The sequence below is a fragment of the Rhinopithecus roxellana genome, chromosome 4 (assembly GCF_007565055.1).
Source record: "Rhinopithecus roxellana isolate Shanxi Qingling chromosome 4, ASM756505v1, whole genome shotgun sequence".
Lineage (NCBI taxonomy): Eukaryota > Metazoa > Chordata > Mammalia > Primates > Cercopithecidae > Rhinopithecus > Rhinopithecus roxellana.
Genome location: NC_044552.1, coordinates 4376271 through 4401754, shown reverse-complemented (window position 1 = coordinate 4401754; position 25484 = coordinate 4376271). Strand labels below are relative to the sequence as shown.

Below are 25484 nucleotides of genomic sequence, written 5' to 3'. Positions count from 1 at the left end.
CCAGAATTCCTGGACTGTAGCCACCTCAAGCAATATTGAATGCATCAAAAATTTGATATGTTGGAATGGGCACTGACATTGGATGGTAATTCTAGTTCTACCAGTAACTGGATGTCTGTGAGCAAATGATGCCTTCACTGGCATCCTCCTTATGTAAAACAAAACACTGGATCCCTTGGTCCCATTTGGTGTTGTTTCGGTGGTGAGTGGCATCAGGAAGTTGAAGGCATGCTCCTGCTCTCCCACTTTGCTAGCTCTCTCATGCTTTGGGGTCAGGGAAGCATTTGCATGATTTTGCAGAATTTGGAGGGAAGCGAATGAGAAGTATTCTGGAGGAAATGTGCCCTTCATAGCTACTGACCCTGTCCTTTGGTCTGTGAAGGCACCAATACAGTGATCCCAGAGTGGTGTGTGTGTGTGTGTGTGTGTGTGTCTGGAGGTGGCAAAATGTGAGTCCAACTCGGCCTAGGTTTTAGTGGCACTTTGTCCAGAGTGTTAGTTGATGATTGCTGTCCTTCCTTTACTGGCCAGCCACAGTAAGGTGGCCTAAAACCATTTCTCATAAAAATCACCCTTTGGGATATTCGTTTGTGTGTGAAGTTTTCCCTACAGTTTTTAGTTTTCTGAATAAGCCTGTGGCTCTTTAACAGTTCCAGTCTCTATTTCCCCTTCTCCACTCCCCTGCAAGCTAGACTGATTACCACCTCGAGCCATCTGCTACTGAATTTAAGGTGATTTGTCAGCCTGCTGCTGCATTTGCCCCCTGAAAAGGATTCACCTTCTGTCTGACTTGCCCAGTGTATGGGGGAGGTGGTGAGGAGGGGGTTCTAAACTTGTAACAGGGGACAGCAGAGGGATGAGGGACTGCTGCAGACATGGCGGCAGACATGTTGGTCAGCATGGTCAGCAGTATAGGTCATTGCTACCCAGCAGAACTTTGTGTGATGTTGGAAACATTCTGTGTCTGTGTTGTCCTATATATATAGTAGCCACTAACTGCCTGTGCTGCTTGAACTTTTGGAGCTTTGCTGTCGTGATTGAGAGACTTTTTTTTTTTTTGAGACAGGGTCTCGCTTCGTTGCCCAGGCTGCTGGAGTGCAGTGGTACGATCTTCGCTCATTGTAACCTCCACCTCCTAGGTTCAGGCAATTCTCATGCCTCAGCCTCCCCAGTAGTGGGGGTTACAGGCGCCCACCATCATGACCAGTTAATTTTTGTATTTGTGGTAGAGATGTGGTTTCACCATGTTGGCCAGACTGGTCTCGAACTCCTGACCTCAAGTGATCTGCCCACCTCGGCCTCCCAAAGTGCTGGGATTGTAGGTGTGAGCCACCATGGCTGGCCAACAGACTGAATGTTGTATTTGATTTGGTTTTGGTTAATGTAAAATTAAAAAGGCATGCGAATCAAGTTAATGTCGCCATAGAGACAGGATAAGCATGAAATGGTGGTAAAATTCTTCGCGTGTATCCCTATGCTCTGTTTGTTCTTGCTTTTGGCAGGAAGTCTTCCTGGGTAGTCTTTCAACTATCCTCATGGTGTATTATGTAGACAGTTCTGACAAAGTTAAAAAAAAAAATTGATATTTTACTCAAATGCCTTTTAGTCTTTTGGGCAATGTTAGAATATGTTTTCCCATGGTATCCATGCCACTATATTGAGAATATAATGAACTACAACCTAGCAATTTATTGCTGAGTTCAAAATTATCTTTGTCTGCCTTTGTCATTTACCTTATCTAGGTTTTCCCTTAGCTCCATGTAAATAATGTTGGTAGCTCCATCTCATTTCCATCATTGAGTAATTCTCTTGTGATTGACTCTACTTCTGTGCTGTTGACACAGCCAGTTTCCCTGTGATACCATGTAAATTTTAAAATTTCCTTTCAGCATATTACTAAAGAAAGTCATCTGAATTGTGGAAAAATTCAAGATTTCAGAAAACTGTAAAGATTGCCACTGGAGAGAATACCAGAAATGGTGTTCCATATTTATCACAGCACTTGGGTTATTTCTGGTCTTCTCCATGATATATGAAGCTTTTAAGGAAAATGCCAGGAAGAATATACACGAAATTGTTAACAGTGATTACTGGTATATTGGGACTTGGATGATTTCACTGCGTAAATAAGAGGAGGAGGATTCTAGGTAGTTTTGACATTTATTTAAATGTTTAGTAACAGAATGAGGTTATGTTAGCAGGATATAAAAGGCACGTATTTTGAGAAAGACACAAAACTGCTTTAGTTACAGAAACAAAATCAGCCTGCAAACAAAGAAGCAAAAATTGGAAAATTGAAATTAATAAAGACCTAAATATCTAGAAAACATTATATGTGTAGATTTCTGCGTGTTATATTCAGTGCTCGTGAAATTCTATTTCATCTCAGAATCTGAAGATGAGGTCTTCTACTTCCTAGGAATTTCTCATTTTAATCAGTGAGTGTTGAGATATCATAATTCATTGTAAATTATATGAGCCATTTCTAGTCTAATAATTTCAAACATAAAGAGATGAAGAGTTTTTTTTACACATTTGCCTTTCCCAGAGAATGCTGAATGTTAGGTGCATTGTACGTAGCGTGGGGCTTCCCAGATAAGAGCACCTCAGGCTTACGCAGCCCTGGATTGGCCCTGAGACACCGCTTACTCTTCAACAGCATAAATGCATTGCAGCATTGTGAGGGTTATTGAGACGAGCAAGGCCAATGCAGTGGCTCACGCTCATAATCCCAGCACTTTGTGAGGCTGGGGTGCCTCGGGAGGATCGCTTCAGGCCTGGGCAACATAGTGAAACACCATCTCCACAAAAAATATAAAAAATTAGCTGGGTGTGGTGGCGCCTCCCTGTATGTAGTACAGCTACTTGGGAGGCTGAGGTGGGAGGATTGGTTGAGCCCGGAAGGTCGACGCTGTAGTGAACCTAGATCGCGCTACTGGACTGCAGCCTGGGACACAGAGCAAGACCCTGGCTCAAAACAAAACAAAACAAAAGATGATCAAGACTAAATCTTCTTCTTGAAGGAACATGACAGTTGAGTAAATGTTACCTTCGTACCTTTTGAAATTATATTGGAATAGCACCTGTCAAATGGAAAGAAGAGCAGACGCTCTCTAGGCAGAGGAGAGAATAGTCAGAAAAGGGAACAGCATGTGCAGAGGCCTTAAAGCTCCAAGGGTCAAGTAATAGAGAGAATGTGTCAGCTGCGGCACATGTAGGACTCAACCCAGCTACCCCAGTGGCTATATGCAGTAATTCAGAACCAAAGCATTGCTGATTGGTCTATTGCATGGCTCAGGAAACCGATGTAGAAGAATTCTTTTTTTTTTTTTTTTTTGAAATGGACATAGAATTTAAACCAAAGACAAAATAATTAAAACAAGCTACATTTAAATTTTCGCTTCTGTCGTTAATTTGTTGTATTAACCAACAAACTAATTATTAGAAGCAAATCGTTGCTTCTGTTATTGGTTTGTTAGTATTAATTTCTAGAAATTACCAGATTACAGATTTGTTAGCCTCCATTTCCAAGTTGCTCTTTTGAAAGATTTTATCAGTTAATCACACTAGCAGCACACGGGAGTACTACTTTTGTCAGAGTCAGAAATTTGAAGAGGTGATTACTCACTCTTCAGTTTTGACCTATCAGCCTTTTGTTTCAATGCTTTTTTTGGGGTGGAGGGGATGGAATTTTTGCTCGTTGCCCAGGCTGGAGTGCAATGGTGTGATCTCGGCTCACTGCAACCTCCAGGAGTCCTGAGTAGTTGGGACTACAGGCACACGCCACCTTGCCCAGCTGATTTTTTGTATTTTTAGTAGAGATGAAGTTTCATCATGTTAGCCAGCATGATCTCAATCTCCTGACCATGTGATCCGCCTGCCTGGGCCTCCCAAAGTGCTGGGATTACAGGTGTGAGCCACCATGCTCGGCCTAATTTTGTATTTTTAGTAGAGATGGGATTTCTCCATATTGGTCAGGCTAGTCTCTAACTCCCGACCTCAGGTGATCTGTCCACATCAACCTCCCAAAGTGCTGGGATTCCAGGTGTGAGCCACCACTCCCAGTCCTTTTTTGAGACTGATTCTCACTCTGTTGCCAGGGCTGGAGTGCAGTGGCGAGATCTCAGCTCACTGCAGTGTCCGCCTCTTGACTTCAAGTGATTGCCCTGCCTCAGCCTCCCGAGTAGCTGGGACTACAGGCATGCACCACCATGCCTGGCTAATTGTTTGTATTTAAGTAGAGACAAGGTTTCACCATGTTGGCCAGGATGGTCTCGATCTCCTGACCTTGTGATCCGCCTGCCTTGGCCTCCGTAAGTGTTGGGATTATAGGCGTGAGCCACTGTGCCTGGCCTCAGCGCTTTTAATATACAGTTTTCCTTTCTTCACTATTCCTAAGTAGGTAAACAGCTTTTTTTGTGATTCTGGTTCAATTTTATACTATTAAGTAATGTTTTCAGAATATTCTGAAAAAGGTTGATCATCTTGTTTGACTTGGCATTATTTCTGTGTTCACCTTTTAAAATTCATTAACTGGATCACCTTCAAATATGTTAAGTACGTTTTATTATGTGTTTCTTCTTCCAACCAAAAAGCCAACAAGATATATTGAACCAAAATTTGGGTATTTTATTACCATAGAAGCTTATGAATGCATGTAGATAGTCCTATATGTTTACAGTGTTTCACAAACCCTTTTACTTGTGTAATTAATGCCCCCAACCAGTGTTGTCCTTATTTCCATTTAACAGGCGAGGAAGCTGAGGCAGAGAGAAGTCTTATGATTTTTCTTAATCATTCTTAATCATAGCTGTATGTGCTGTGATCCACTAAGGTTTTTAGTGCAAGATGTTTATCAAGTAAGTCAATATTTTTTAATTTAAAAAATTCATGGAGAATGCAGTAGTCCTCCCATATCCACAGGTGATACATTTCAGTACCCTCAGTGGAAGCCTGAAACTGTCGCTATTACCAAACCCTATATATGCTGTGTTTTTTTCCTATACATAAATACTATACAGTGCAGATCATTCACGTCCTGGGCAGGATAGTTCAAGGTTTCAGCATGCTACACGAAATGTTGTGCAATTTAAAACTTATGAATTGTTTATTTTGGGGATTTGTAAATTTACTATTCTCAGACCTTGGTTGACCACGGCTGACTGAAACCTTGGAAATGTAAAACGCAGATAAGGAGGGCTACAGTGTTGTCTGAATTTGAACGAGTACATTAATTGTAGTATTAACAACCCAGTTAGTTTCACAAGTTTGCATACTGTCACCCAGTCCAGGTCACCCTACTACGTTCTTGTAATTATTGGTATTATTTTATAATTGTACAGTGTGGCCTTGTCATGTTGGCAGAGTTCAGCACTGTTGGTGTTTCAGGAATTACCAAGCTTTCTTGGAAAGCGTTCAAGCCAGACTCTGTGTGTACCTAATTCTGGTTGGTATAGTGCCAGCGTATTAACTTTTATTTAAATAAAATTCCAACAAGTAATATTTATTATTACTATACTGCTGCCATAGAATGCCCACACTTTAATGTTTTTGAAAGTCAAATATTAGCACAGTAGATCACCTTTCTGCATTGACTTCTATCACACCCTGTGTGATGTGGTCAGTACTACATAATTTCATCCAAATAATACAGAAATACCATTACAAATACATGGCTAATGCTGTGTGACCATTAAAATTCTGTATTATGTGAAATTATCTGGCACCATAACCTTGTACTCTCTTCTATCACACGATAATCCACACCACCCTACCCCTCCTTTGTGATTAGTAGTTTTGGGGAAATTATTAGTTGTATGGTACTGAAATACCTAGGCACCAACTGGATTGGTCCTAGGGTTGAGGTGATAATTAGGTGGATGGCAGCCATGAACCTAGTTGGCTGCATAGAATTTCTGTGAATATGAGATCCCTTCTGAAAATTCTGACTTCTCCTGAATTAGAGGTCTCTCTTGTGACAGGTTATAGAAGGTCTTTAAACATTTTGAGATTACAGTGGTAACATTACTGGTGCAAAATCAAAAGTTGACACCTGCTTTGGAAACTGATTTGCCATTCAACTTGTAAATTTGAACATTTGCATATCCAAGGATATCTACCACTTCCAGTCCTAAATATCTAAGAGAAACTCTAGTGCATGATTTCCAGGAGACTTGCAGAGAGGACTTGCAGCATGGTTCACGATAGCAATAAACTAGAAGCACCTTAGATGCCCTTGGACATGAGAATCATGGTGGAATACCCACCATTTATCAGTTGTGTAGTAGTATAACTACTCCATTTGTATAATAATGAAAAATCGGTAGGCAAGAGATATAAGCAAGGTTGTGGATAGATCTTAGTAACTTGATGTTGAGTTGGAAAAAGCCCAAGTCCCATTGGAACTGTTTTGTAAAGTTTATAATCAAATGCAGTGAAACAAAGTGCTATTTATATATGTTTATGTTATAATATAAAAAAGTTAGCACATAGGCAAGGCTTTAGTTTATGTTTGAGTAGTTGGGTTTGGCTGCGGGTTCACAGATACTCTTCATATCCTTCAAAATTAGAGTGGACTGATTGTCCAGAGGACTTTCGTTTAAGATTTATGACTTGCTCTGACATTCCACTATTGAAACTTAGATGGTGGTGCCTTCGTCCTATTAATGAACATGGATGGAGCAAAGAAAAGTTCTTCCCCAGTCTTTTAGCCCTCTCCTCTTTCTTATCTTTAAGTATTGCAAGTTGTGTTGTTATTTCTAAATGGAACGTATTTCTTAGTGTTATTCTTGGCCTTCCAGAGGATGCTGTAAGTCTAATATGGTAGTTTGCGTGTTTCTTCTTTAGTAGGGGACCAACATTTCATCTAAACAGGCTAAAACTTACGGGTATTCTCAACGGAGAGTTTTGTTAAGTCTCCTTCCCGGCGGACAGACACAGGACTGACTTGCATGTACTGTATTTTAGGAAATATTGCCTGCATGATCAGGAAGTAATGATGATGGTTAGGCTTTTCTTATTTCTTAAAATTTAAATACCTGTTTCTCTTTAGTTGACTAGAAGAGAAGGAAGCAGTGGAGATAGGGAAGGGGCAGATAGTGTTTATTACTGCTGATACCTGTGTGCACTCTCAGTGTTTGAGTGACAGAACTGGGGGTGTTCAGGAAAACCACTAATCATACATGATTCTGAAACTTCATTTCTGGCCAACTGTTTGTCTCAGGGTTTCTACTTTTCTCACTAACCTTGCTAAGAATTAGCATTCATAAGAATATCTGCTTCAGGTCTCCTTTCCAGTTCTGTGCTTTGGGTGCTGTTGATCACTGAAGGAGCCAAAAGACGTGTCCCAGTAGAAGGAAGAGGAAAAAGGCCAAATAGTCATCCCCTGAATGTCCTTTAATTGATTCTGTATGACTTATGCTGCAGTGGGATGCATGCCAAACACTTGTTCACTGTTAACAGGAGCATGCTGCACTGTAGAGCACTAAATAAGGGTCTGCTTTGGGGGCTCACCCTGGGGGCTCCCCTGGGAACTATTGGAGAGCAACTCTTTTCCAGCCCTCTGTGTTCTGTAGGGAATTGTATATTGAGGTTACCCCACCCCTTCTTCCCCAGTGCCACTGGATTCTCGGATAGCCTTCTGTCTGTTGAGACATACGAGCTAGCTCTGTGACCTTTGCTAAGAGACAAACTTGTTTTTAGCCACAGCTTCATCATCTATTAACGTGGGGGAATTGTAGTAGAGTATCTCTGAGGCCCTATGTATAATCCTGATTTTAAAGTGGTGGATATCAACTAGACACTAAGGAGGACCATATTCTACCTTCCTGATGTCTCTGTGTGTGTGTGTTTGTATATGTATATGTATATATATTGATGTTTATATATTTTTGATGTAAGAAGTTCTGGCATGTACATGAGCTTTAATGACTTACAAAACAAGAGTTGGCCATTGTGGAGAGAATATCCAGTTGGCCTTGATTACTTGCTAGCCTGGGTGACTTCACTCCTGAGCAAAGTTGATATCTACCTTCAGGGTTTTTGTGCGGTATAAATAAGTTACTGTGTGTGTAGTATGAGAACCCAGAAGGGCCTAGTTAGATGGTTCAACAACTAGGAAACAAGAAGCTGGAAGTATTAGTAAGGCATGTTTCCAGTTCCTCTGAATGCATCTCAGGAGAACTTCCAGTGCTATGTGGGCTTGGCCACCGTCTTCCTCCCCTTGGAAGGGCATGAAGAGAAGCGTGTGGTAGTGTTGAGAGCATGTGTTTTGGACATTATCATTGCTGGTTGAAGTTCAAAGGCTTCAAGAGAATTGACTTTAAAAATCAAAAAGCTATAACATATGAAAGGAGATGTGTACTCCAGTTGTCTGAGGCCAGGGAGCTGGCCAGCCCTCAGTTGGACTCCTGCCTTTTTCACCCCTCCCAGCAGCTGCCAGACCACAGAGCCGGTTCTGTGAAAGATCCTCAAGAAACAATGAGAGAAAACAGCTTCTGTTTGATTAGATTAGATCAATTTATGTGCCTCAGGGAGGGGCCTGCGCAGGGCAGGGGGAGGGGTGCCCCTGTGTTGTTGGTGGGGGCGGCGGTGGCCCATGCGGTCACTTCATAAGTAATGAGGCTCCCTGGAAGCTGGAATTGGAGGAAGGGGGAGGGCGGGCTGGAGGAGGAGCATGTGGAAGGAGATTTCTGCAGTCTGTCTGGAGAGCTGCCCAGGTTTCCCAGCCAAAAAAACAAATAAAAATAAATAAAAGGCAAGTGCTGAATGACACAGATTATGATATTAAAAAGGGATGCCATTGAAACTGCGCCCTGGAGCCCGCTGTCCTTGGGGGTGGGGTGTGCTTGGCAATGGGGTGGGGGCATCTGACCGGCTGGGGACACAAAAGTGTGCACAATTAAACTGTGAATGTCCCCCTCCCCCCCATATGTCAGAAATTCTATACTTCGGATTTGTCTGCATTGCAGGTTGGGGAAATGGCAGGATGAAAAGCTAGTGGCTCTTTTCCTTTTTCTCATTTTAATTTATCAGGGTGGGGGGAGCCAGCCGGAGACCCCTCCTCTTTGGTGTTCGATTCCCTCCCATGCACATAAATAACCTTCTCTCCTGGCTGCCTCCCCTCCCCCTCGGCCCCATTGCTGTTCTGGCCGTCCTATTGCCGCGCGGAATCTGCACTGCCGCTTGCTTATTACGTACAGGGGAGGATTGTTGACAAGTGCTCCGGAGCCTGCCTCACTGCGCTCTTCCTCCCTCCCTCCCTCTGTCCTTCTTCCTCTCTGTCTCTCTGCAATGATCCGGCTCTGAGGATGGCTGCTCCACGGGTCTGTCAGGTGCAGTTTTTGGTGGCTTATCTTGAGGAACCTGGGATAGAAGGTCTGTTCCTATAAATAAAAGACAAACCAAATAGCTCTAGATTTGTTTCAGGCTGGTATGGCTTTTGTTGGAGAAATAGGCCTTTGTGGGTTTCCCTGCTGGGGTCCTGATTAAATCCGTTGTGGATGGCAAGGTGCTATATATATATATATGAGAGACTATGTAAAAAGTGTTGCGATTTGCTTAATATTAATATTCTTTTAGCTTTGATATCCTCCCTGGGGCAATGGTGGCTCCTGCAAAGGCACTGTGGAAATTTACAAGAGAGAATTAATGTCGCTCTTAAAGCATTAAGCTCTGTTGACCATTTTGGCCAAATCTGCAGTTTCAGTCAGGCTTGTATGAATTTAGACATTTCTCTGGAGACTGAATGCCATCCAGCTATAGCTGGTCCCTTTTATTTTATTTCTAATTTATTAGATCATTTCCCAGCATTTAAAAATAAATGTTTGATTAAAGTTAATTAGTTCATCCTCACCATAGCTCTGGTTTCCTTCATAAACAGCATGTTTGCTTTCATTTCCATTAATCCTTCCTTTTTCTACCTCCATCTTCTTTCCTTGAAAGATGGAGGAAACTGAGGCATGCAAATAGATCCTGAGATCTGAAGTGATTCTAGATTGAGACCTAAAAGCTTTAAACTTCTAGTGCTCTTGATTCTTCTCCCGAATTTCATGCATTAATTCATGTCTGTATTACTGTCTGTAAACACAGATGATTTTGAGGAACCTTCAATGTTTGGTGCCTCAAATCTTAGCAGATTCCATAGCCACATTCCTATAGTGATGCTTTCTGTACTGCTTTCATGCATTATATTTCAGTAGTGGAAAGAATGCTTCTCTGGTAGGCAGTAGGCCTTTCTAAAGTTATTTGTTGTCAGCAGGTTTTTTGTTTTTTTACTTTGAATGGACTACTTAATCCTTTCTGAATATATTCATCTGAAAAGTGGGAGGGCAGTTGATTTCTTGATATGTGAGTGAGGTAATAAGGAAACTGGGTAACTACTGTCCCTCCAAGTCATGCTACAAAGAAAACAGAACTTAGAACTTCCAAGAGATTCCTTTTATCCTAGGGAATGAAGGCAGCCCGGAGAGGTTTCAGGGCAACGGGTGTGGCTGTTTATTTATGTACAAATTATGGTGTCAATCAGGACACAAAGTTTGTGGAGCTTTGCCTGTTTATCATTACAGATTAGTACACAAACCGATAACTTTATGGCACTTGTCGATTGAGTAAAAGCAGCAGCTTTGCCTATCATTGGAGAGCCTGGCTCAAATTGGATAGCTGGTTTCTTTTGGTACCTTACATTTGTGGGGTAAAGATGATAGGAAGCTTTAGAGACCTAAATACATACACACTTGTAATTACTTGAAGGCAGAAGAGTATCATTAGCTATCTGTGAACGTGCTGTGTTCATGGACCTCTCCCTTTGAGGAGTGCAAATTCTGTGAGATGAGAAATCAGATTTGGGCCTGTCAGTTTATCTGAACACAAGACTTTCCACATGTTGGGCTCATTTATCTGTCTTAGAAAAAAATCTCAAAAAAAAAAAAAAAAAATGCCCTTGTATTGCTGTCTCCTTCTTGTGACTGAGTTCCCTTCCTCTGCGTGATGCCATTGTTCTGCCGCTCATGGTTACACACCAGCCTAAGTCCACTGTTGCCTTGGGTCAGTTCCCTTCTGTAGGCGGCTTTTGACCTTGGAGGTGGTCAGTTGTGGGCCCTCTGTGGTGTGGAATTCTTTTCTTGAGCTGATGGAAGCTTGAGTTGCATATCCTAGGGGATTCCAGGGGTTTATGTTTTGGTGGGTATTTATAACTAGGGTGTCTGGTGGGTGTGTGTTTGACTGTGTTGTCAGTGTAAAATTAAAAGGGCGTTGAGATGAAGTGTCGACCCAGAGCAGTTACGGCCTGGGATGGAGTAGCCATGGCATTGGACACAAAACTAGAACTGCTGATTGTAGAGCATCGTGGGTGTTTATAATTCAGTCATTATTATTATTCTAGGTTCTGCACTTGTTCTGATTGTTATAAAGGTCATACTAAGGATGAAGAAGGGAGTGAAGAGGGGAAGAGAATAGGGAGGATGAGCCCTTGCCCCAAAGAAGTAAAAGGGAGTTGTGCCAAAATGAGCAGTACATTATGTTCCTAGTGGTGATCATCAGAGTTTAAATAGCTCTGGGCTGGTTGGGAAATCTTTCCTGAAGATTACGGCTCTTTGTTTTTGTGAGAGATTTTGTGTTGAGTAAAGTTAAACTGTCAGCCTTGTCTATTTTTATTTATTTTCGTTGGAGCCTCTTAGTGAGCAGTGTTTTCTGTCCCCCTGGGATTGTTGGTTAGGATGTGTGAAGGGGAGATCTTTTGTCTTTTGGTGGGTGGTTCTCAATCATTTGGGGTCTAGATAGCCAGAATAGGGCCCATTCTATCTAGTAGTAGCAGTGTTCTGCTTACCTTTTCCTCTGAGGAAATAGGACATGTCTGCTAGGCTTGTTCTTTGTAGCTCAAGGCATTTATTGCCTTCTGGGGCCCAGGGTCCCATCTTGCCCAAAGGTAGTCATTTACTTGGTTCTGAAATAGGAAAAAAAGGATAGAGTCAGGCATTTTTCTTATCTACCCAGTGACCCAACTTTTCCGTGTTAATAATGACCACCGTGTCAGGTCTTAGTATCTAACACTTTCTCAAAAAATTGTGCATGCAAAAGAGGTATAGATTGTTGAAGGTGTGTCAAGGTATAGATTCTGGTGGTGGTGAGAGAGCTCTTGTGAGATTGTTGATTTACAAATCAGTATTTACATCTGTTTTTGCAGGGGTTAAATGTAACAAAAATATGTCCCCTGTGTCCACGTATTCATCCTCCCCATCCCTGCCTCCAAATCTTAGGACTGTTTTAAGGGGTGATGGGTGGGGTGTTTTTGGATTGTCTTGTCTTGACTGGAATGGGAAATCTCCATAGCTGATTTGATAGTAGACAAAGGGGAGCCCTAGTCGGCTCAGGGGCTGGTCTCATGAGGGAAAGGGATCATTATTTTCCATAAGCTGAGGTATGAAACCACTTTCATTTGCGCCTCGTTGACCACAAGTGTGCCACCGACATCCTGCCTCGTGACTGGCATTTGTTCTCAGCCACACCAGTGTGTTGATCTGGTGAGCATGTCAGTGGACAAGCCTGGGCTGTGCTCTGCAGACCCTGTGCCCTGCTCGCCCCTCTCCCTGGAGCTCTGTGCTCCACTGGAAGCTTCACATATTGACCTGCATGTGTACAGAGGTGGGCAAACTCCATGTTCATACTGACCATGCCAAGCAGGCGCAAAGCCAGATCTGCCCTGGCATCGGAATGCCTACCCTGCTTAAAACGCAATTCATTTTTTTTCTCTTTGCAAAACCTGAGTGAACATAACATTTATTTTTCACTATCAATGGCAGCAAACTATGCATTCTGATGACCTCAGAGAGGGCCCTACCTCAGCCATAGGGGCTGCTTTTATAATTTTTCTATCAACTTAAAGTGCTGCAAACACACACACACACACACACACACACACACACACACACACACACACACACACACACTACTGCTGAAAATGAAAGCTCTCTTTGGATGCTTGACTGTTTGATATGTAATGTGATAACCTTGTCTTACAGTGACAGGGTGACAGACGGCATTGGCTCTATGATACAGAATTACCTTTTGTGCATCTTTTCTACAACAAAGCTACATACATTGACTCACCCTAATATGCTAATGACTTTGGTGTGCTCCAGATGTTTTAGAAGCCCTGGAACAGCCTCAAAGCCCTCCTTGTTTTTCCTTTCTTTTTAACCCTTCTTTTGGCATTGCTTTTGTGGAATAGAGCCATTGGCTTTTCCTTTGGTTTTCTATTGTCATGTATGTGTAGCTATTGAGAGAGGACCGGTAAAACTTCTTTGTGTCTAAAACATCATAAAATGATACAGGCTACATGCTCTAGTCCCCCCCCCCCCCCCCCCCCCCCGCCTTTTTTTCAGATGTTAGAAAAGAATTGTCTTCTGTCCATACATTTGTGTTCCGAAATCTGTCGTTCTCTTTGGTTGCTTTCGAAGTTCCTTCAGCTAAAAGAATCTTTGGCCTAATTTGTGTTTCAGTTTTCCCAACACCCATCATATAAAGCAAGAGGGAGATGGCCATACACTAGTATCTCCAGTTTCCAAGAACAGCAGGAATTCCTATTCCATTTTGATGCTGCTGTTCCAGACTCAGAAAGAATCCTGTTTTGTTGTATTGTTTTGTGCGGTCTTTTCATTTCTTGCTAATTTGGGAGATGGGGTGAAAAGCTCCTGAGGGTGCAGAGCTGCTGATGGCAGGGTTCTGTTGTGTTCAATTTCTTTAGAGTTCTCGGCTGCACAAATGGACACTGCCTTGTGGCTAAATGGTCTTGGATCCCAGACGCACTTCTCCCGTCAGCTGATGGTGACTAGCTGAGGTTGCAGGCACAGTAACCAAGCCGCCTTTACTGCAATGATTTACAATTTTCAGCTCATATTTATTGCTTTTGTGAAAGACAATAGACATGGTTTAATTTAAGTTCAACCTACTGAATATTAATAGAGGAGAACAAATGCTAATGGGATAGACTGAATCTTTGGGCCATTCATTCAATTTCCCCTGTTTAACCTCCTCTCCCCAACAAAGGTTTGTATTGGTCGGGGTGGGGGAGGGGGTTGGAAAAATAAAAACGGTTTGAGTGTGTGAAGGAGGGGATGCCATTTCATTATTTCTCGTTGACTAAAAATAATAATTTTAACAATTGGTGGCAGGGCTTTGTTAGGGGAAAGAAAAGGCAGCACATTAGCTTGGCTAATGTTGTAATAATGACTCTGTTGCCCTGTGGCATCGTATTCCGTCTTGCTGACCTGGCCCTCCTGGATTGGGCAGGCTGTATAACTGGGCTTTAAACATTCAAAATGAAATGTTGTAGCCAGTACAGTGGAGATTGATTGGGGCAGTTGGTGGGGGGGGGGGTGGGGGGGTAGATAAAGAAAAAGCCCAGGTTTATTCAACCATGTAGGCTGTCTGACTATAAATAAATGTAAATGTTTTCTGGACTGATATATACAGAATGGAAGTACTCAGATTGCAAAAGTTGATCATGTGCAGAACAAAGTCAGTCTTACGCCTTCATAAGGGCCAGTAAAATCTATGATCCTGGCCAGGCGCGGTGGCTCATGTATGTAATCCTAGCACTTTGGGAGGCTGAGGCAGGCGGGTCACAAGTTCAAGAGATCAAGACCATCCTGGCCGTCGTGGTGAAACCCTGTCTACTAAAAATACAAACATTAGCTGAGCATGGTAGCAAACGCCTGTAGTCTCAGCTACTCAAGAGGCTGAGGCAGGAGTATCGCTTGAACCCAGGAGGCGGAGGTTGTAGTGAGCCAAGATAGTGACACTGCACTCCAGCCTTGTGACAGAGTGAGACTCTGTCTCAAGGGGAAAACAACAACAACAAAACCAGAACACACAATTAAAAAAACCTGTGGCCCTTTAGTTTGTATAAAGGTAGTTCCTTATGTATGGGCCCCATTTTATGAATCTGGAACGAGAATGTGATTCAGGAGAAGCCCATGTCTCCTCTAGTTCAGATACTCATTGCAATCCTCAGAACGGTGGAAAACTCGGAGTTCTCTGGAGATTTAGTTTGATGAGGGCCTGGAACAATGGAGTCAGTACTTTGATTTCTTTGTGCTCAGTCATGCCTTCTCAGAGTAGCCTTATCTGTTTTGCATTTTGTGCACATAAAATCGTTTAATATTCCTAGGTATTTTTCGTGTTTAAAATATCTTCGTAAAATTACCCCTAATTTTTACTTAGGCAATTGATTTGCAGGGTGAGAGGGTAGTTGGGGAGAGCATTATACGTCTCTTTACATTTATGCTTCTTAGACATGCACATTTTTTCCACTGTTACTTTTTTGAGTCTCTGTTTGCCACGTTAGCTGATTCTTGTAACTCTGTGACATTTTGCAGGCAAGCGTCTTTTTTTTTTTTCCTGCAAAATTATTGGTAAAAGGTACATGAGGCCATGTGTGGTTTTCACTCCTGTAATTCCAACACTTTGGGAGGTAGAAACAGGAGAGGATTACTTGAACCCAGGAGTTTGAGACCAGCCTTGGCAACAAAGCAAGACCCCATGTATTTACAAAAAAAAAGAAAGAAAAAAAAATTAGTGGGGCGTGGTGGTGCACACTTGTAGTCCCAGCCAGTCTCAAGGCTGAGATAGGAGGACTGCTTGAGCCTAGGAGGCTGAGGCTGTTGTGAGCATGTTACTGCACTCTAGCATGGGTGACAGAGTAAGACCTTGTCCCTCCACCCCCAGTCGTCTCCCCCCCCTCCCCCGCCAAAAAAAAAAAAAAAAACACCCCAGAGCAGCCAAAGCAGCATCAGTGTCACCTGGGAATGTGTTAGAACAGGGGACACTTGGGGGGTGATTCACATGCATGCTCAAGTTTGAGAAGCACTTCTCTTTACAGTCATCCAGATTCTTTTGACAGCAAAGCTGTCAACAAAAAGCTTAACTTTCTTACAGTAGTCCACGCTAAATCATTTGTTCAGTCATTCTTTCATGCATTCACCTCTTATTCAGCTAAGACTTCAGCTGCTGATATGTACCAAAGGGTATAGGAGCCTTTCCCAGTCTTCCTGAGCTGTGCCTAGTCCTTGTTTAGTTTCTTTTTGATACCAGTATAGCTCTTCTTCCTCCTTGTCCTCTTTGTCCATCACCACTACCTGTTTTCAGGCTTACTGCAAATCCCAACTTTCTTGTTCTTGTTTTGGTATTGCAAGCTTGCCGGCTGGCTCCATTGGCTCACTTACTATCCTCTCCAGCACTTTCTTTTCTTCACTTACTACTGAGTGATACATATGTCTGCTTTTGTCTCTCTTAATTTTAGATTTTGATTAACCTGTATCCCCAGTGCCCTGGCATATGGTATTTGTTAAGCAAATGGATGGATAAATTCAGAATTGATCCCTTTTTTGCTTTCTGTGCTTTATTCTCCATTATGTTATACATGTGTCTGCAGTCTCAACTGAGGCAGGAGGATTTCTTGAGCCCAGGAGGTCAAGTCTGCAGTAAGCTATGATTGTGCCACTGCCCTCCAGCCTGGGCAACAGAGTGAGACCCTGTCTTAAAAGCAAAAAGAAAAATTTGAACTCAACCAAGACGATACATATGTACGATGTCCATCCTCTTTTTTTTCCTTCTAAATTTTACATCTGGGTCTTTAACCAGCATTTTTATTTTCAGTTTTCTATCTGTTTTCTCTGTGATAATTTATCCATCTTCTCTTTTTACAGATAAGATAAATATCTTCCTTGGCCAACTCTCATCTCGGTTAAATGTCGCCTGTATCCTAATTGGGTGGGGGAGGGGATACCCCACTCACACAGTGACACTTCTAATGTGCTCTAACTTAGTGCCTATCAGTAAAGATACTATTTACACTATATACGTAATTTTAGTTTCTGTAGTCACACTCAAAAGTAGGTGAAATCAATGTTAATATATTTGATTTAATCTAATCCAAAATATTTCCACAATTAATATAACATTATCAATGACATGTTACGTTCTGATATTAAATTACAATTAAGTAAAATTAAAATTTATTTCCTCTTCCACACTAGGCATATTTCAGGTGCTCAGTAGCTGCACATGACTAGTGCCTACTGTAATGGAGAACATGGATTCAGTCTCTGAAACACTGGCCACGCTTTTATCCTTGGATTCTTAGATTTCCATACAGTTGTCTCCTTTTGCCCTCACAGTGCAAACTCCCAGCATTTTCTTTGGGGGATTTTATACGTTTCTATTTCTGTATTGTAGTCACAACTCTTAAAGCCTCATTTGTTGAAGTAAATAACTATGTGTTTTATTTTCAACCTTATGTTATCACTCATACTCTGAAATGATGTAAAAATAGATAACTGGGGAAATGCAAGCAGAAACAAGCTAGGTCCCAGGGCTTTGTTGATGTGTTCATTCAGAATGTTTATATGTTTTTTTAATCAAATACTTAGAACACTGTGTTCTACATAGTGTTTAGTACAATTAACAGAAGTCACTTTCTGAGATACTTCAGTCAAAAAGACTTAATACAGAGGAATGAAGTGTGCATAAAATTGGTGGAAGGACTAGAAGAGCAAAAATCAAGGGGCCACTCTGTATTTTTGGCTTCAAGATCAAGCACCATAAAACTGCAGATGCTGTGCTAGCAGTGCTGTTACTGCTCAGCTCTGGTTGCCTTCGAGGGTGGTGGCTAGACAGTGGACAGCGGGTCTAGTCGCTGTGGACATGAGTATCACTGGAAGCTTCTTGTTGGCAGAACCTACATTGATGTAAGGGACTCTGAGGCTTTTTTATTCACCCGTTTCCCTATAGTGTGACCTTACTGCTGGTTAAAATACTTCCATATCAGTTACTATACAGCTGCTTTTTAGCGCCCCAAGGGCCCGCAGCTTCTTTCCACATTTTGGTTACTAAAAGCACATCCATGGGCACCAAGACTCCCCTGCTTAGCATCTGCTATCATAGAGAATCCTTATCCTTTGAGATGATCAAAGGCAAATCTGGTTACAATCTAATCTTATAGATGGCTATGAAGGAAAACAAGTGGAGTAGGATTTCTAGTTAATGTCTGAGACGTGGCTACAAAGATAAGGCTGCCTTTTCTTGTGTGGCAGGTACTGGTTCCTGCAGGCAATTCCAGAAAGGATTTCAGTATCTGTAGAGTCAATATTTACCACTTCAAGAGTGACTAGTTTGATAACAGATACTCCTTTCTTCCTTTCAACCCTTTAGCCGCAAAAGATGTTTACGTACTCTTTAAAAACGAATCCTCAAGTATAGCATTACAACTCCAAATTTCTGGTCGAATTTCTTACTGCTGAAATTGTTTCCCTCTTAGGCATTTCACTCTCTTTAAAGGTGTCAAATAGAATGAGGTTTTACTTTTCTCCACCCATTCAAAAGAGATACGTGCTTTTCCGTTCTCTTGTGTCCATATTCTTGTCTGTCTTCACCAGCGTTGTGTAGGGTTGACTGTGGTAAAGTGCTGCCTCCTGATGTGATGTATTTAAGTGTTTGTCCCCTTTTCTCACCTGTAGGGCTCCTTGGTAATGACCAGTCTAAGGGATTAGGACCAGCATCAGAACAGTCAGAGAATGAAAAGGACGATGCATCCCAAGTGTCCTCCACTAGCAACGATGTTAGTTCTTCAGATTTTGAAGAAGGGCCGTCGAGGAAAAGGTTAGTACCCAAGGCTGCAAATATTGGTACCTTCAACCAGGGACTGCAAACTCAGGTGCCAGTTTTCACCACATGATAATGTGAGCCCACTCACCCAATCTTTTGATTTTCGTAGAGGAGCTAGAATTATGAGGTTTTGTAACAAATGTCCTGCTTTCTAAGTGTTGTTTAATAGTTATAATTAAAAATGGGAAAAAAAAGTACTCTGGACTGAACAACACGTGTTCTTGCTGGCACAGTTAGCCAAAGAGTTGCCAGCTTGTAATGCCTGTCTTAACTGTTCATTTTAATTGATTCTTAGCAGCCGTCATCTTGAGGAATATATATATTAGGTGATGTTTTGCCACTTCTGAAAAGAGATCTTTCTAAAAATTTGAAGAAGTAAATGTGGTGTTTCTGAGACGTTTTTTCCTTGTCAAGAAAGCTGAAATTACACTGTGTATTTTTAATCCCTTGCTGTTTAACCAAGTTCCAAGTTAGTAGCTGTGGAATTGGTGCTTAAAACTTAGAACAGCAGTTATTTTTATGTGGCTTTCCTAAATAAGCTTAAGATAGTTTGGTAAGGAAGTTGGCTTTAGTAGTTTGATAAGAGTTTGTGGTTTCATGGTCAAACAGTGGCAGTGACATTTTATAATAATGATTTTACTTGGGTGTTTTTGAAACCCTTTGCCTAGTATCTACCGTACTTCATACCTGTTATTTCCTTTTTTTTCCCTCTTAGAATTTATATTTCCCTTTGTTCTCTTTATGTTTACCTGGATGACTAGCTTCATGACTTTTTCTTAGAATTTGTTAGTTTCAGAGATTGAAGGAAAAGAAAAAAAAAAAAAAAACAACCCCTTGTCTGCCGTCTGTGTCTACTCATTCTGGAGAATTTACTTTTCAGAAACAATCTACGTGTGTCTATCTAAAGAAGAACAGAGTAGAGTGAAAAATTAAGAGAAAAGGACAAGATTAGCCATGTGTAGATATTTAAAATTCCTGTTTTCAGATCGGAAATTTGAGATGCATAGCTCAAAGTCTTTATTTTCTCCATCACGAGGTGTCGTCTTTTAAATAGCCTTTTAAATACATTGAATCTGTATGCTTCTCTCATTTTCTCTTCATCCTCAGCACTTTGTCTTAGAAGATGTCATAAGAGTCATTGTTAGTATAGTTAGGATCTTCCCGTATGCTGAGCTTTGTATGTCACTCCTTTAAAAAGAGTGTCTCAGTGATGAACCTATTATATTACAGATATTCCGTAACAAACACTCCCGATTCCAGTTTAAAACATGAATTATCACAAGAGAGTGATTTTAAGGATGTGTAAAAAATTGTGTCAGTAAATATATTGGAATGTGTGATAATATTATCCATGCCTCCAACCTGGGCATCTGGCATCAACTTTCATCTCCATTTGGGGAGCAGAATTCTCTGAGTCTGGGCACCCACTCCTTTAGCTATGTGGCTGGCCATCACCCTCACTTCTGTCTGAGGGCTGGTCAGCATCCAGGTGCAGTGATGTGTGTTGTAGGCTTCATTCTTAAGGAGGGACTCTGTCCCTAACTCATTGTGATTCTCTCAGAAGATAGTGCTGCTAGCTTTCTCTTTGTATCAGACCACAGTGTCATGTGGCACCTGAGTGCGAAGCAGTCATTTAACTGGAATTTTTTAGGGTAGTAGAAAAGAGGAACTCTTTTCAGAGTTGGCTGAAGGAAAACTTAGCCATGGCAAATCCTTTTTAATTATTCTTGTGTCAATTATCTTACTGAATTAAGGATTCATTGCAACCTGCTAACTTGGTTTTGGTCTCATCAAGGTTTTATGTGGATTAAGGTTTGATAGGCTTGGGTAGATTTTGAGGATGGTCTGGGGCACTCTTGATTATAGGAGAAAGATTTTGTAGCCTTCAAATACGTAGTGTCATTAGGGTATGCATTTATTTTTTGTGGGGGTTGAGGGAGACAAGAGTCTTACTCTGTCACCCAGGCTGGAGTGCAGTGGTGCGATCTCAGCTCACTGCAGTCTTTGCCTCTTGGATTCAAGTGATTCTCATGCCTCAGCCTCCCGAGTAGCTGGGATTACAGGCACATATCACCATACCTGGCTAATTTTTGTATTTTAGTAGAGATGGGGTTTTGCCATGTTGGCCAGGCTGGCCTTGAACTCCCGGCCTCAAGTGATCCACTCACCTCTGAAAGTGCTGGGATTATAGGCGTGAGCCACCACACCCAGGCAGAGCATGCATTTCCTGTGTTGTTGCAGGGTATGTAGCAAGCATAAAATGATAACTTAAAACTTAAGGCCTTAAAGCACTGCTTTGTTTTGATCCTTCAGTATTTAGTGGATTGGGATGAACCCTGCCTTCAAAAGCAGAGTAAATGACTTGGGACCTGAATTTCCAGAGCTTGGGTAGTATACTGTTGAAACTGTAATACATAACCTGTCTTCAACTCACATACAGAATGACTTTTCTAATAGGGTAATGGAATGTGCTGACTCTGAAGATGAGAAGTTGAGTCTAAAGTAACTACCTGTAATGGCTATTTTAAAATAACATTAGTGGATTGTTGAACAGATGCTAATTTTTACTTGTGAGTTTAAAATTTCCTAAACATTATACATGGGAAAAGGTTTTTTTTTTTTTCTCTCCTCACTCTTGTTGACCAGGCTGGAGTGCAATGGCGCGATCTCACCGCAAACTCTGCCTCCCGGGTTCAAGGGATTCTTCTGCTTCAGCCTTCGAGTAGCTGGGATTGCAGGCATGTGCCACCATGCCCGGCTAATTTTGTAGTTTTAGTAGATGCAGGGTTTCTCCATATTGATCAGGCTGGTCTCAAACTCCTTACTTCAGGTGACCCACCCACCTCTGCCTCCCAAAGTGTTGGGATTACAGGTGTGAGCCACTGTGCCCAGCGGGGAAGAACTTTTAAGATTGACCATTTACATTCTCTTTTGGCCTTTAGACTTTGTAAGAGAAAATACTGATTCTTAAAAATTCATATTGTTGTAGTTTGTTTCATGTTGCTATCACAGAATTGCTGAGACTGGGTAACTTTAAAAATACAGAAATTTATTGGCTTATATTTCTGGAAGCTTGGTATTCAAAGACTGAGGGACTGCATCTGGCGAGAGCCTTCTTGCTGCATTATAACTTGGCAAGAGAGCAGAAGAAAGTGCTAAGCTTGGTTTGTTTTTGTTTTTTTTTTTTAAAGTTTAGTTTTTAAAGAGCTCCGCCTCCCGGGTTCACGCCATTCTCCTGCCTCAGCCTCCCAAGTAGCTGGCTCTGTTACCCAGGCTGGAATGTAGTGGTGTGATCATAACTTACTGTGTTCTCTAATGTCTGGGCTGAAGGGATCCTTGTGCCGCAGACTCCTGAGTAGCTGGGACTACAGTTAGTCATATGCCTCCACGCCTGTCTAGGCTTGCATTTATAACAAACCCACTCCCTAGATAGTGACATTATTCCATTCACGAGGGCAGATCCCTCATGATGTAATCACTTCTTAAGATCTCACCCTCTCAGCACTGTTGGATTGGAGATTAAGTTTCCAACATTTGAGCTTTGGGGGGCCACATTCAAATCATATGACAGGGTCGTAATTTATGGAGTGCTTTGGAAAGAGCATTTTCTCTTTTATTTTTTAGAATGATATGAATTGCTAGTTAGCTATTCTTGTACATTTAATTACTCCTACTCTACACATCCTTTTTTGTGCATGATTTTCGAATCATCAGCAAAATATATGCCTTTTGTCTACAGTAGGGTGATGGGGAAAGGGGAAGACTGAGAGGGATTTTATGTGCTTGACTTCATTCTTACGGAAAATAAAAATCTATGATGAAGACTGATGGTAGCCTTAGTTCCAGCCTTATCCAGTCTACTTTTCCAACCTGTACCTTGAAGCAATTACATTTTTCTGATGATGCTAATAACATGTTTTAATTCTTCAGTTAAAACATCCGTGTGTTTACTAAGTGTTATTTTTCTGCAGAAAACCCCCTGAGTCAGATATTGCTGTATTTACTGCCAGTGCCTTTACTTGACACTGGGGATCTTTTTAGTGATAGAAACCAGTGGAGTCCAGAGTTCTTCAGGGTTTTGGAGTTTTCTCGTTTCTGATTCTCTTCCTCAGAGTTTTTCTTTATAGAGGCAACTATAACAACAACAACAACAAAAAAGTCAAAACCAAAACTGGTATATTTTTACCTAGCCATCGAAAGGTCATCTGAGGTGCCTGTTGACAAAAGGGAAAGCCAGCCCGCTTCAGAATCTCTCTGCTGCGTTCGTGGAAAGGGCAGCCCAAGAAAAGGTGACCGGAGAGATTCTGTGCTGGTTGGACCCTGAAGGCCGAGTCTTGTTTTTAGTTCTGGATGTTGTTTGTCTTTTTCTTTTGATCATTGTGGGAGGTGAGGTTGTTTTTTTAATGATATATTTACATAGTTTATAATTTATATTGTTTAAAATGGAACCATTACAGAGACTTTCATCCTGTTCTGAATGTGAAGGCGGCCCTGCCTGTGTCTCTCATGTTGCCCTTTTATTCCACTCAGTTCTTCTTGTAAAGTGTGTGTTTGCCACATCGGTCTCTTCAGTATGTGTAGAAACCAGAATGGACGGAGTATGGTGGTTCGGGTGTGGACTAGTGGTCAGAAACTCTTCAGAAGGATGGTTGTGGAGATGAGGATGATTTGTTTGAGGAATGAAAAGACAAAGTGCAATGAATTTGGTGATGGCATTTTTTTAGGTGTAAGTAAATACGAGATCTGAAATATACGATTCAAAAAAGAGATCATCTGAGTTGGCCGCTAAAATAGAGAGCAAGATTAACTGTTTATATTTTATCTGTGGGTGAGTGGGGGGAAGAGGGTAGGAAAAATTGCAAGAGAATGGTGATTCTTAAGTGGGTCTTACGGAGACTATGGTGCAGCATAAAGAGTATATAGACTGGGGCCAGGCTGTGTGACTTATCATTGTATCTTGAACATTTACTTGTGTAAATCAACGGGTCTTGTATAATACCTGTTGGACAGGTTGTATAATATAATATGTCTGGGCCTTAGTTCTCTCATCTGAAATATTTGGATCACAGTAGTAACTGCCTGATGGTGTTTTGTGACCTGAAGAAATTAATTCTTGAAGAGAATTTTGGTATATTGGTCGGGTGCAATGGCTCATGCCTATAACCCCAGCACTTCGGGAGGCTGAGGTGGGCCGGTCGCTTGAGTCCAGGAGTTGAAGAGACGTGCGTGGGCAATATGGTGAAACTCCATTTCTTCCAAAAAATACAAAAAACATTAGCTGGGCCTGTTGGCATGAGCCTGTAGTCCCAGCTATAGGAGGGGGAGATGACAGGATCGTTTGAGTCTGGGAGACGGAGGTTGCAGTTAGCTGTGATCGCGCCATCACACTCCATCCAGGGGGACAGAGCCAGACTCTGTCTCGAAAAAGATTAAATAAGCGAATAAATAAATAAATAAATAAAAATAATTCTGATGTACAAACAGTACTCTTTGTGTTAGATGTTAGTGGCCATTGTCAGTATATGTGACACATGAATTGCTACATGTGAGTATGCACATCCTTTCGAGACTTCTCTGACGTGTTTCAGAGGGTTTTTAAAATACACAAATGATGATTTATATCTTTCCTCTCTGTCAGCCCTACCACAGCCATCTGTAGGCAGATGGAAATGTATGGGTACTCCCTCTTTTGAAGTTACTGAGTCACTGGAAGGACCCTGTGGTGTGTGGTGTAAATTTCCCCTGCTGAGCTTGGTACTACCTGATGTTTGCCTGAATGGAGCAGGCAAGAGTGGTGGTGTGAGCAGATAACATCGTGGCTGTTCATACATTAGTCATAGCTTCACCTTAGGGAGAGACCCCCTAGTGTTTAGTGTTGAGATCCCTTATTAACTATATTCTTTTTTTTTTTTTTTAAAGATGGAGTTTCGCTCTGTCGCCAGACTGGAGTGCAGTGGCATGATCTCGTCTCACTGCATCCTCCGCCCTCCCGGGTTCAAGTGATTCTCCTGCCTCAGCCTCCCGAGTAGCTGGGTCTACAGGTGCATGCCATCACACCCAGCTAATTTTTGTAGTTTTAGTAGAGACGGGGTTTCACCGTGTTGGCCAGGATGGTCTCTATCTCCTAACCTCGTGATTGCCCGCCTTGCCCTCTCAAAGTGCTGGGATTACAGGCATGAGCCACTGCGCCCGGTCAACTATATTGTTCAGAAGAGTATATTGCTTTTTGTATACTAACACACTTTAAAATAAAAACTCTAAGAGTTTCTATTTAACTAGTACAGAAGTACAGATTCTATCTCTGCAGGGATGTAACTTTTTTGTTAAACAAGGAGCTGCTGTATTTTAGTTAGGCTTTCGATCCTACAGGACTTAGTTTAAACACTGTCTTATTAGATTGAATTTTGAATGTAAAGAATTTTTGGAAGTGTTTGGATTTCATAACTCAGTGTACTCTGAGATATGACATGCCTCTGGATATAAATACATGTTGAAAGTGGTGAGAATTCTCTCAGGCTTTTAACAGGTATGATATTCACAGCTACATTGCCTGCACTACTGTGTTCCTTATTCTTTTTGGTCTGAGATCCTTTGATGGTATAAAATACATTTTTAACTTCAGGTTTGAAAGGAAGATAAGCCCAGATGCATTTCTTGCTTGATAGCATGCATAAATTGGTGTTATTCAAAGTGAGCATCCTTAAGAATTAGAATTCTATTAAATAAGTGTCTAGTTTTTACTCATTCCTGTATCAAAAATAAGTTAGTAGTATAATTTACTATTAAATGCAAAAAAGTGAAAGCAAAAACAATCAGGAAAAGGC

At 41.6% G+C, this 25484-nt stretch overlaps 1 protein-coding gene across 4 annotated transcripts in view; it reads left to right on the top strand.

Moving 5' to 3' along the window:
* The window catches only part of JARID2 (jumonji and AT-rich interaction domain containing 2), a 280018-nt gene that overhangs the window by 149450 nt on the left and 105084 nt on the right, over window positions 1-25484 (top strand). For 3 of the 4 annotated variants that reach the window (XM_030929317.1, XM_010376397.2, XM_030929316.1), the window contains exon 3: window positions 18513-18654. The exons of the other annotated variant lie outside the window; for it this stretch is intronic. Coding sequence is in view for 2 of the 3 variants with exons in the window: in XM_010376397.2 (XP_010374699.1) it covers window positions 18513-18654 (142 nt within the window). In the remaining variant the exon portion in view is untranslated. The remainder of the gene's footprint in view (window positions 1-18512; window positions 18655-25484) is intronic. 4 annotated transcript variants of the gene reach the window in all.